Raw genomic sequence first — 13,758 nt, forward strand, 5'->3', positions numbered from 1 at the left:
CGTACACATGCCTTACATCCTCGATAAAAACTTTTCACTGCTTCTAACAACTTGCCTCCCACACCATATATTCTTAATACCTTCCACAGAGCAACTCTATCAACTCTATCATATGCCTTCTCCAGATCCATAAATGCTACATACAAATCCATTTGCTTTTCTAAGTATTTCTCACATACATTCTTCAAAGCAAACACCTGATCCACACATCCTCTACCACTTGAGAAACCACACTGCTCTTCCCCAATCTGATGCTCTGTACACGCCTTCACCCTCTCAATCAATACCCTCCCATATAATTTATCAGGAATTCTCGACAAACTTATACCTCTGTAATTAGAAAGGGTAGTGAGTGGTGGGATGAAGAAGTAAGATTATTAGTGAAAGAGAAGAGAGAGGCTTTTGGACGGTTTTTGCAGGGAAAAAAATGCAATTGAGTGGGAGATGTATAAAAGAAAGAGACAGGAGGTCAAGAGAAAGGTCCAAGAGGTGAAAAAGAGGGCAAATGAGAGTTGGGGTGAGTGAGTATCATTAAATTTTAGGGAGAATGAAAAGATGTTCTGGAAGGAGGTAAATAAAGTGCGTAAGACAAGGGAGCAAAGGGAACTTCAGTGAAGGGCGCAAATGGGGAGGTGATAACAAGTAGTGGTGATGTGAGGAGATGGAGTGAGTATTTTGAAGGTTTGTTGAATGTGTTTGATGATAGAGTGGCAGATATAGGGTGTTTTGGTCGAGGTGGTGTGCAAAGTGAGAGGGTTAGGAAAAATGATTCGGTAAACAGAGAAGAGGTAGTGAAAGCTTTACGGAAGATGAAAGCCGGCAAGACAGCAGGTTTGGATAGTATTCCAGTGGATTTTATTAAAAAAGGGGTGACTGTATTATTGACTGGTTGGTAAGGTTATTTAATGTATGTATGACTCATGGTGAGGTGCCTGAGGATTGGCCGAATGCGTGCATAGTGCCATTGTACAAAAGTATATATATATATATATATATATATATATATATATATATATATATATATATATATATATATATATATATATATATATTTATAGGGGATAGGGGAGAAAGAATACTTCCCAAGTATTCCCTGCGTGTCGTAGAAGGCGACTAAAAGGGAAGGGAGCGGGTGGCTGGAAATCCTCCCCTCTCATTTTTTTTTTTCCAAAAGAAGGAACAGAGAAGGGGGCCAAGTGAGGATAATCCCTCAAAGGCCCAGTCCTCTGTTCTTAAAGCTACCTCGCTAATGCGGGAAATGGCGAATAGTATGAAAGAAAGAAAAGAATATATATATATATATATATATATATATATATATATATATATATATATATATATATATATATTTTTTTTTTTTGCTTTGTCGCTGTCTCCCGCGTTTGCGAGGTAGCGCAAGGAAACAGACGAAAGAAATGGCCCAACCCACCCCCATACTCATGTATATACATACGTCCACACACGCAAATATACATACCTACACAGCTTTCCATGGTTTACCCCAGACGCTTCACATGCCCCGATTCAATCCACTGATAGCACGTCAACCCCGGTATACCACATCGCTCCAATTCACTCTATTCCTTGCCCTCCTTTCACCCTCCTGCATGTTCAGGCCCCGATCACACAAAATCTTTTTCACTCCATCTTTCCACCTCCAACTTGGTCTCCCACTTCTCCTCGTTCCCTCCACCTCCGACACATATATCCTCTTGGTCAATCTTTCCTCACTCATTCTCTCCATGAGCCCAAACCATTTCAAAACACCCTCCTCTGCTCTCTCAACCACGCTCTTTTTATTTCCACACATCTCTCTTACCCTTACGTTACTTACTCGATCAAACCACCTCACACCACACATTGTCCTCAAACATCTCATTTCCAGCACATCCACCCTCCTGCGCACAACTCTATCTATAGCCCACGCCTCGCAACCATACAACATTGTTCGAACCACTATTCCTTCAAACATACCCATTTTTGCTTTCCGAGATAATGTTCTCGACTTCCACACATTCTTCAAGGTTCCCAGAATTTTCACCCCATCCCCCACCCTATGATCCACTTCCGCTTCCATGGTTCCATCCGCTGCCAGATCCACTCCCAGATATGTAAAACACTTCACTTCCTTCAGTTTTTCTCCATTCAAACTCACCTCCCAAATGACTTGACCCTCAACCCTACTGTACCTAATAACCTTGCTCTTATTCACATTTACTCTTAACTTTCTTCTTTCAGACACTTTACCAAACTCAGTCACCAGCTTCTGCAGTTTCTCACATGAATCAGCCACCAGCGCTGTATCATCAGCGAACAACAACTGACTCACTTCGCAAGCTCTCTCATCCCCAACAGACTTCATACTTGCCCCTCTTTCCAAAACTCTTGCATTCACCTCCCTAACAACCCCATCCATAAACAAATTAAACAACCATGGAGACATCACACACCCCTGCCGCAAACCTACATTCACTGAGAACCAATCACTTTCCTCTCTTCCTACACGTACACATGCCTTACATCCTCGATAAAACCTTTTCACTGCTTCTAACAACTTGCCTCCCACACCATATATTCTTAATACCTTCCACAGAGCATCTCTATCAACTCTATCATATGCCTTCTCCAGATCCATAAATGCTACATACAAATCCATTTGCTTTTCTAAGTATTTCTTACATACATTCTTCAAAGCAAACACCTGATGCACACATCCTTTACCACTTCTGAAACCACACTGCTCTTCCCCAATCTGATGCTCTGTACATGCCTTCACCCTCTCAATCAATACCCTCCCATATAATTTACCAGGAATACTCAACAAACTTATATCTCTGTAATTTGAGCACTCACTCTTATATATATAGGGTGGGGGAGGGGGCGAAAATTTTGGGAGCCTTGAAAAATGTGTGGAAGTCGAGAACATTATCCCGGAAAGCAAAAATGGGTATGTTTGAAGGAATAGTAGTTCCAACAATGTTGTATGGTTGCGAGGCGTGGGCTATGGATAGAGTTGTGCGCAGGAGGATGGATGTGCTGGAAATGAGATGTTTGAGGACAATGTGTGGTGTGAGGTGGTTTGATCGAGTAAGTAACGTAAGGGTAAGAGAGATGTGTGGAAATAAAAAGAGCGTGGTTGAGAGAGCAGAAGAGGGTGTTTTGAAATGGTTTGGGCACATGGAGAGAATGAGTGAGGAAAGATTGACCAAGAGGATATATGTGTCGGAGGTGGAGGGAACGAGGAGAAGAGGGAGACCAAATTGGAGGTGGAAAGATGGAGTGAAAAGGATTTTGTGTGATCGGGGCCTGAACATGCAGGAGGGTGAAAGGAGGGCAAGGAATAGAGTGAATTGGAGCGATGTGGTATACAGGGGTTGACGTGGTGTCAGTGGATTGAATCAAGGCATGTGAAGCGTCCGGGGTAAACCATGGAAAGCTGTGTAGGTATGTATATTTGCGTGTGTGGACGTGTGTATGTACATGTGTATGGGGGGGGTTGGGCCATTTCTTTCGTCTGTTTCCTTGCGCTACCTCGCAAACGCGGGAGACAGCGACAAAGTTTAAAAAAAAAAAAAAAAAAAAAAAAAAATATATATATATATATATATATATATATATATATATATATATATATATATATATATATATAGATGGTTTTAAAAAGAGACATATAAATATACGTATGTAGATGGGAGAGATGGCAACAGAGCGTTATTGTATTACATGTTCATTGATAGGTGCGTGAAATAGAGACTTTTAGATGTTAATGTACTAAGAAGGGCAAGTGGAGGGATGTCTGATCAGTATCTTATGGAGGCGAAGGTGAAGATTTGTAGAGGTTTCCAGAAAAGAATAAAAAATCTTTGGGGTATAGAGTGGTGAGAGTAAGTGAGTTTGGAACGGAAACTTGTGTGAGAAAGTACCAGGAGAGATTGAGTGCTGAATGGAAAAAAGTGGGAGCAAATGACGTAAGGGGTTTAGGGGAGAGATAGGATGTATTTACGGAAGCAGTAATGGCTTGCGGAAAAGATGCCCGTTTCATGAGAAGCGTGGGAGGTGGGCAGATTAGAAAGGGTAGTGAGTGGTGGGATGAGGAAGAAAGTGAAAGAGAAGAGAGAGGCATTTGGACGATTTTTGCATATATATGGTGCAGATGACTTGGAGAAATATAAAAGAGAGAGGCATGAAGTCAAGAGAACGGTGTACGAGTTGAAAAAGAGAGCAAATGATTGTTGGGGTGAGAGAGTATTGTTAACTTTTAGGGAAAATAAAAAGATGTACATAAAGTGCGTAAGACCAGAGGACAAATCATAACATCGGTGAAGGAAGGTAATGGGTAGGTGATATCAAGTAGCGGTGAAGTGAGAAGGAGATGCAGTGAGTATTTTGAAGGTTTGTTGAATGTATTTGATGATGGAGTGGTAGATATAAGATGTTTTTGGTGGAGGAAGTGTTCGAAGTGAGAGGGTTCAAGGAGAATAGTTTAGTAAACATATAATAGTTAGGGATAGCTTTGCGGAGGATGAAAGCCTTCAAGACTACGGGTTTTCATGGTATTGCAGTGGAATTAAAAAAAAGGGTGACTGAGTTGATGACTGGTTGGTGAGGATATTCATTGTATGTAGGGTTTATGGTGAATTGCTTGAGGATTTGCGGAATGCACACATAGTGCCATTGTACAAAGGCAACGGGGACAAAGGTGAGTGTTGAATTTAAAGAGGTATGAGTTTGTTGAGTATTCCTGGGTAATTATATGGGAGGGTATTGATTTAGAGGGTCAAGGCATGTAGAGAAGTTCAGATTGAGAATGAACAGTGTGGTTTCAGAAGTGGTAGAGGATGTGTGGATCAGGTGTTTGCTTTGAAGAATGTCTGCAAGAAATGCTTAGAAAAACAAATGCATTTACATGTAGCATTTATGTATCTGGAGAAGGCATATGACAGAGTTGATAGAGATGCTGTGTGGAAGGTAATAAGAGTATATGGTGTGGGAAGTAAGTTGCTAGAAGCAGCGAAAATTTTGTATCGAGCATTTAAGGCATGTGTACGAGTAGGAAGAGAGGAAAGTAATTGATTCCCATTGAATGTCGGTTTGCGGCAGGAGTGTGTTATGTCTCCATGGTTGTTTAATTTGTATATGGATAGGGTTGTTAGGGAGGTGAAAGGAAGAACTTTAGAGAGAGGGGCAAAATGAAGTCTGTTGTGGATGAGAGAACTTGGGAAGTGAGTCAGTTGTTTTTGCTGATGATACACCGGTGGTGGATGATATGTGTGAGAAACTGCAGAAACTGGTGACTGAGTTTGGTAAAGTGTGTGAAAGAAGAAAGCTGAGAGTAAATGCGAAAAAGAGCAAGGTTATTAGCTTCAGTAGGGTTGAGGGACAAGTCAATTGGGAGGTAAGTTTGAATGGAGAAAAACTGGAGGAAGTAAGATGTTTTAGATATCTGGGAGTGGATTTAACAGCGGATGGAACCATGGAAGCAGAAGTGAGTCACAGGGTAAGGGAGGAAAGGAAAGTCCTGGGAGCGTTGAAGAATGTGTGCAAGGCGAGAAAGCTATCTCGAAATACAAAAATGGGTATATTTTTAGGAATTGTGGCTCCAACAATGTTATATGGTTGCGAGGCGTGGGCTATAGATAGCGTTGTGCGGAGGAGGGTGGATATGTTGGAAATGAGATGTTTGAGGACAATATGTGGTGTGGGGTGGTTTGATCAAGTAATGAAAGGGTGAGAGAGATATATGGTAATAAAAAGAGTGTGGTTGAGAGAACAGAAGAGGGTGTATTGAAATGGTTTGGTGACATGGAGAGAATGAGTGATAAAAAATTGACAGAGGATATATGTGCCAGAGGTGGAAGGGTAAAGAGAAGTGGGAGACTAAATTGGAAGTGGAAGGAAAGAGTGAAAAAGATTTTGAGAGATCGGGGCGTGAACATACAGAAGGGTGAAAGAGTGCAAGAAATAGAGTAAAACGGAACGATGTGGTATACCGGGGTCGACGTGCAGTCAGTGGATTGAACCAGGGTATTTTGGGCGTTTGGGGTAAACCATGGAAAGTCTTGTGGAGCCCAGATGTGGAAAGGGAGCTTTGGTTTCGGTGCATTACACATGACTTCTAGAGACTGAGTTCACCGAAACCACAGCTCATTTCCACATCCAGCCCTCACAGAACTTTCCATGGTTTACCCCAGACGCTTCACATGCCCTGGTCCAATCCATTGACAGAAGGTCGACCCCGGTATACCACATCGTTCCAATTCATTCTATTCCTTGCATGCCTTATACAGTCCTGCATGTTCAGGCCCCGATCACTCAAAATATTTTTCACTTCATCTTTCCATCAATTTGGTCTCCCACTTCTCGTTCCCTCCACCTCTGACACATATATCCCCGAGGTCAATCTTTCCTCACTAATTTTCTCCATGTGACCAAACCATTTCAAAACACCCTTTCTGCTCTCTCCACCACACTTTTCTTATTACCACACATCTCTCTTACCCTATTATTACTTACTCGATCAATACTACTTACAATATTACTTACTCGATATGTCTTGCTGTGTTTGAAGGAATAGTGGTTCCAACAATGTTGTATGGTTGCGAGGCGTGGGCTATGGATAGAGTTGTGCGCAGGAGGGTGGATGTGTTGGAAATGAGATGTTTGAGGACAATATGTGGTGTGAGGTGGTTTAATCGAGTAATTAATGTAACGGTAAGAGAGATGTGTGGAAATAAAAAGAGCGTGGTTGAGAGAGCAGAAGAGGGTGTTTTGAAATGGTTTGGTCACATGGAGAGAATGAGTGAGGAAAGATTGACCAAGAGGATATATGTGTCGGAGGTGGAGGGAACGAGAAGTGGGAGACCAAATTGGAGGTGGAAAGATGGAGTGAAAAAGATTGAGTAATCGGGGCCTGAACATGCAGGAGGGTGAAAGGCGGGCAAGGAATAGAGTGAATTGGATCGATGTGGTATACCGGGGCCGAGGTGCTGTCAATGGATTGAATCAGGGCATGTGAAGCGTGTGGGGTAAACCATGGAAAGTTCTGTGGGGCCTGGATGTGGAAAGGGAGCTGTGGTTTCGGGCATTATTGCATGACAGCTAGAGACTGAGTGTGAACGAATGGAGCCTTTGTTGTCTTTTCCTCGCGCTACCTCGCACTCATGAGGGGGGAAGGGGATGTTATTCCGTGTGTGGCGAGGTGGCTATGGGAATGAATAAAGGCAGACAGTGTGAATTGTGTGCATGTGCATATATGTATATGTCTGTGTGTGTATATATATGTGTGCATTGAGGTGTATGGGAAAGTATATTTGCGTGTGTTCACGTGTATGTATATATATGTGTATGGGGGTGAGTTGGGCCATTTCTTTCGTCTGTTTTCTTGCGCTACCTCCCAAATGCGGGAGACAGCGACGAAGCAAAATAAACAAATAAATGAATATATATATATATATATATATATATATATATATATATATATATATATATATATATATATATATATATATATATATATATATATATATATATATATATATATATATTGGAAAGGACTGCGAGTGATCAAGATATTCCTATGAGTCTACGGGGAAAATGCAACACGAAAAGTTCCCAAGTGCACTTTCGTGTAATAATATCATGTTTACCAAATGGCAACCTAGCTTCGTCTCTTCGATGTATATCAACTGACTGTTATATTTCTCTCTTGTGTCTCCCCTGACGATGTGATTATTACACGAAAGCGCACTTGGGAACTTTTCGTGTTTCATTATCCCCGTGGACTCATAGGAATATATATATATATATATATATATATATATATATATATATATATATATATATATATATGCTACAAAACATAAGATAATCATTTGCCTCCAAGTAAGATTCATTGTATGTTTATATTCTTGCAGGTAACACGAGGCCTCCCGACTTCATGTGGCAGCGGCTGGTGTTCGCATCTTGGATGATGATGACGCTGGTGTTAACACGGAGCTACGCCAGCAACCTCATGTCCTACTTGGCAGTGAGACACATCCCTCAGCCGTACCAAACACTTCGGGAAGTGTTAGATGACCCGTCAGTTACCATGATCTGGGAGATCGGTACTTCCTACGTGCAGTATTTTCGTGTAAGGCTTTAACTATAGCACTCAACTTCAAGTGAGGATACAAATCATATTCATATATACATTCACATATACATATATACATATACACATTGCACCAAAGTACTTTTATGAAACTCTCAGAGCGGCCTGGAAGCTAGACAAGTGCACTGCGCTGGACCATAAGTCACTTAGTGTAGCGTTTTGTGTACGTCGTACAATGTGAATCTAGAACCAGGTTGGAGTAAACGATCCTTACCTTCAGTGTGGAAGCTGCATTTTGGGCAGGAGTTTTTTGTTTGTTTTTTTGCTTCTGATATGTTGAATTTGTGTTTTTAAAGACGTTGAGAGGATCGGTGTCCTGATTGCATATGAGAAAGCATATCCTGTACATATCTGGGGAGTGTAGTTTTACATGGGCGCATAACTGGTATGACGGAGCTGCAGAATCGGTTGTTAAGCCGGTTGTTTTCTGGTTATTATGCAATTTCACAAGGTACAGGCTTCTTTTTTCTGTGTTGTGTTGGTTGAGGACAGGTAATCTGTGAGTGTATATTGCTGAAGTGTGAGAAGGATATGAAACATATTCTAATTTGGCGCTGGTGTTTAGTAACGGGATAGGCTCCTTAGAATAGATCTAACACGGTTGCAAATAACGAATTTCTCAGCATATTGAGGATGATGCTATCGGGAAGATCTGTGTTTCTATACACAAATGTTGAGGGCGTGGTTATTAGGTCGCCAGTAATTGTTCTAACTGCGGTGTTTGTTAGGGCTTGCGCCTCTATAATATTTGCTTTTCATCGGTAGATGACCATGCAGGTGGGATGTACTTCAATCCTATTTTTTCCTCTCACTAAATAATTTGCATAAAAACGACAACAAAGATTAATTTCGATTCGTGTACCTTATGGGAGTAGTAGCTAGGTATACGGGCACTCTCTCTCTCTCTCTCTCTCTCTCTCTCTCTCTCTCTCTCTCTCTCTCTCTCTCTCTCTCTCTCTCTCTCTCTCTCTCTCTCTCTCTGTCATATCTATCTATCTATCTATCTATCTATCTATCTATATATATATATATATATATATATATATATATATATATATATATATATATATATATATATATATGTTTCGAAGTCGAGAACATTATCTCGAAAAGCAAAAATGGGTATGTTTGAAGGAATAGTGGTTCCAACAATGTTGTATGGTTGCGAGGCGTGGGCTATGGATGGAGTTGTGCGCAGGAGGGTGGATGTGCTGGAAATGAGATGTTTGAGGACAATATGTGGTGTGAGGTGGTTTGATCGTGTAAGTAATGTAAGGGTGAGAGAGATGTGTGGAAATAAAAAGAGTGTGGTTGAGAGAGCAGAAGAGGGTGTTTTGAAATGATTTGGTCACATGGAGAGAATGAGTGGGGAAAGATTGACCAAGAGGATATATGTGTCAGAGGTGGAGGGAACGAGAAGTGGGAGACCAAATTGGAGGTGGAAAGATGGAATTAAAAAGATTTTGAGTGATCGGGGCCTGAACATGCAGGAGGGTGAAAAGTGTGCAAGGAACAGAGTGAATTGGAGCGATGTTTTGTACCGGGGTCGACGTGTTGTCAATGGATTGAACCAGGGCATGTGAAGCGTCTGGGGTAAACCATGCAAAGTGTGTTGGGCCTGGATGTGGAAAGGGAGCTGTGGTTTAGGTGCATTATTACATGACAGCTAGAGAATGAGTGTGAACGAATGGGGCCTTTGGTGTTTTTCCTAGCGCTACCTCGCACACATGAGGGGGAGGGGGTTGTTATTCCATGTGTGGCGGGGTGGCGATGGGAACAAATAAAAGCAGACAGTATGAATTATGTACAAGTGTATATATGTATATGTCTGTGTGTATATATATATGTGTACATTGAGATGTATAGGTGCGTATATTGTGCGTGTGTAGACACGTATGTATATACATGTGTATGTGGGCGGGTTGGGCCATTCTTTCGTCCGTTTCCTTGCGCTCCCTCGCTAACGCGGGAGATAGCGACAAAGCCAAAAAAAAAAAAAAAAAAAAAAAAAAATATATATATATATATATATATATATATATATATATATATATATATAATATTTTTCTTTTTTTTCAAACTAATCGCCAATTCCCGCGTTAGCGAGGTAGCGTTAAGAACAGAGGACTGGTCCATTGAGGGAATATCCTCACCTGGCCCCCTTCTCTGTTCCTTCTTTTGGAAAATTAAAAAAAAAAATTGACAGGGGAGGATTTCCAGCCCCCCGCTCCCTCCCCTTTTAGTCGCCTTCTACGACACGCAGGGAACACGTGGGAAGTATTCTTTCTCCCCTATGTCGAATTTATTAAAAAAGGGGGTGACTGTATTGTTGACTGGTTGGTAAGGTTATTTAATGTATGTATGACTCATGGTGAGGTGCCTGAGGATTGGCGGAATGCGTGCATAGTGCCATTGTACAAAGGCAAAGGGGATAAGAGTGAGTGCTCAAATTACAGAGGTATAAGTTTGTTGAGTATTCTTGGTAAAATATATGGGAGGGTATTGATTGAGAGGGTGAAGGCATGTACAGAGCATCAGATTGGGCAAGAGCAGTGTGGTTTCAGAAGTGGTAGAGGGTGTGTGGATCAGGTGTTTGCTTTGAAGAATGTATGTGAGAAATACTTAGAAAAGCAAATGGATTTGTATGTAGCATTTATGGATCTGGAGAAGGCATATGATATAGTTGATAGAGATGCTCTGTGGAAGGTATTAAGAATATATGGTGTGGGAGGAAAGTTGTTAGAAGCAGTGAAAAGTTTTTATCGAGGATGTAAGTTGTTATTGAAAGGTGAGGGTTCTCTTATCAAATGTTTGTCATCTTTGTCCCCCTCATTGCCATATATGTATGGACTTATGAAAACACATAAACAGAATTTTCCAGTAAGACCTATAGTGAGTTCAGTAGGCTCCATCAAATGAAAATTGTTAAATGGTTAGTTTCTTTATTAAGTCCTTTAGTGGGTAAGATATCAAATTCTAATATCATGAACATTATTGATTTAGTTAACAAGCTTAACAATTTTAATGTTAATTCTGATTTTAAACTTGTTAGCTTTGATGTTTCCTCACTTTTCACTAAAGTTCTTGTTGATGACCTTTAAGAATATTTATTTGATGTCTTAGATGATATTCATTTACCTGCTTGAAAGTCTGTTTTCATTGAACTGATAAAATTGTGTATAAAAGACTGTGTATTTCAATTCAATGGAGAGTTTTATGCTCAAAAACTTGGTATGGCAATGGGTTACCCTCTTTCGCCTGTACTGAGTAACCTTTACATGGAATTTTTTGAAACAAAATTGCTAAAGGATACCTTACTTTCTAATGCAATTTGGTTTAGATATGTAGATGATGTTCTTTGTGTTTGGCCCACAAATGAAAATTTACAAATATTTCTCCCCCTACTTAACAATTTAGTACATTCCATCAAATTTACTGAAGAAAATGAAAATCATGGTATGTTACCATTTTTAGATTGTATGATCCATTGGCAAAGAAACAATTTAATTTTAGCATATACAGAAAACCTACCAATGTATGTTCATATATCCATTATTACTTATCTCAACATGACAGAGTTAAATTATCATCATTTCAATCTATGTTCCTTAGGGCATTAAGTATTTGTAGTCCAGAGTATACTGATGATGAGTTTGAGAAGATATATTCTATTGGATCTAAGTTAAAGTACCCTAGATCTTTCATTGGTAAATTCCTTAAGTTAGGAAAGATACCATTTTATAGAATTGAGGCGAAACCTCCCATTGACACGAAGAAACTTTTAATTTTCCCTTTTAATAATAATCTTACTTTACTTCTCATGTTGCTTAAGTTCTTTAATGTAAATTTTGCCTTCAGCAACAATAATACTATAAAGAATATCTTAATGAGGCATTCACCAGAAAGTTCTCCTGGGTGCATCCATAAAGTGCCATGTTGAAATCGTGATAAATTTCATGTTTTGCACACTGGTAATGATCCTTCTGTTAGACTTAAGCAACGTAGATATAGTATAAGAACGGGACAAGAATCAAATGCCTTGTTTAATCATGTTTAAAACTGTAATCATTGTATTGACTTTAGTAATGCCATCTCAATTATTAACTCTAACTCTATCACCACGAGACATCATTTGATCTTCTATTATTAAAAACACAAAGAATTATGATCTTAATGTTATTGATGGTATATACAAATTGGATAACTTTGTTGATAAAATTTGTAAAATGATAAGTTTATGGTACGCACGTTGTCTGTCTTGGACAATCGCATGTTTACCAAATGGCGTCCTAGTTACGTCTCTTTGTTGTATATCAACTGACTGTTATATTTCTCTCCTGCGTCTCCCTGGTGATCTGACTATTACACGAAAGTGCACAAATCTAACGAGGAAATTGCATGGTCTTGGGCTTGACCTACTCCTGTCCATAGAAATTTTCGTTGACTTATTGAGCTTTGTGTTTTTAATAATGCTTTCCAAATTGATAAAATTAATTTCTATTGACGGAAATTTGTTCTTGCCACGGGAATTTCTCTTAGTCCAATTCTGTTTACTTATATATGGTATATTCAGAGGCAAATTTTTGCTTCAGTCCATAAACTCCGAAAGTTTGATTTAGATACGTGGATAATGTGTGGTCCTTGTGGCCATCCTCCCAAGATTGTGATGTTTTCTTTTATGAATTATGTAACATCCACCCCACTATCTAATTCAAGATGAAATGGGAAAAGGAATGCAAATTGCTCTTTCTAGATATGTTGATAAATAGAGAATCTGATCACTTGTCCTTTAAAATCTACAGGAAGCCTACCAACTCTGAGTTATATTTATCATTTATCAGTACATGACCTTTCTGTAAAAATATCTATGGTTATGTCTATGTTTTTAAAAGCACTACGAATATGTGATCCCATAGGCCTGGTAGATGAATGTAGTCATATAAGACGTTACTTTAGGCACTTACATTACCCCAGTTGGTTTGTGAGCAAAGCTTACTGGAAAGTTAGGAAGACATTTTACGCTTCTTGTAACAAAAATGTGACAAATATGGATAATTCTAAAAGTTTTGTATTGCCCTGCTCTCCCAAATTAGCTAATTTAAGACATGTTTTAAAAACAGTGATTGTAATGTTGCTTTCCAGTGCAAAAACACCATCAGTAAGACCTTGGTAAACAGTAGGCTTAATCATGTAACAACTGGGGGTGCTTGCGCCGTCAAAGGCAAGGTAGGTAAATATAAGTATATAGGCCAAACGAGTAAGACTCTAACGGAGAGGTGTTATTGGCACAGTCATTCAGTACGCTGGGATGGCCATAGAAATGCGATGGGCAAACAATGTCATGAAAATGATCACCACATACATCTTAAAAATCCCGATATTTGATATCCCTTTGCTGATTTTGCCACACGGAACGTCATTGAATCTGTCTTAATTGCTAATACTAAGAACTTTAATTTGTCTCCAGGCAATTTAAACCCCATCCTAGCGTTAACCAAACCATTATGAAAGAATTGATAAAACACGAAAACAAAAAAAAAAGTTTTTCACGACACACCCAGCTACCAGTCAACCCACGCCATGTGCCCCATCCCCAATCACTCTCC

General features: G+C 39.7%; 1 protein-coding gene across 1 annotated transcript in view; it reads left to right on the top strand.

The window, feature by feature from the left end:
* The window catches only part of LOC139763315 (uncharacterized), a 138,547-nt gene that overhangs the window by 107,871 nt on the left and 16,918 nt on the right, over positions 1 to 13,758 (top strand). Inside the window, exon 6 of the mRNA XM_071689337.1 lies at positions 7,914 to 8,131. Within this exon, the coding sequence (XP_071545438.1) occupies positions 7,914 to 8,131 (218 nt within the window). The remainder of the gene's footprint in view (positions 1 to 7,913; positions 8,132 to 13,758) is intronic.

The sequence above is a fragment of the Panulirus ornatus genome, chromosome 46, assembly GCF_036320965.1.
Source record: "Panulirus ornatus isolate Po-2019 chromosome 46, ASM3632096v1, whole genome shotgun sequence".
Classification (NCBI taxonomy): Eukaryota; Metazoa; Arthropoda; class Malacostraca; order Decapoda; family Palinuridae; genus Panulirus; species Panulirus ornatus.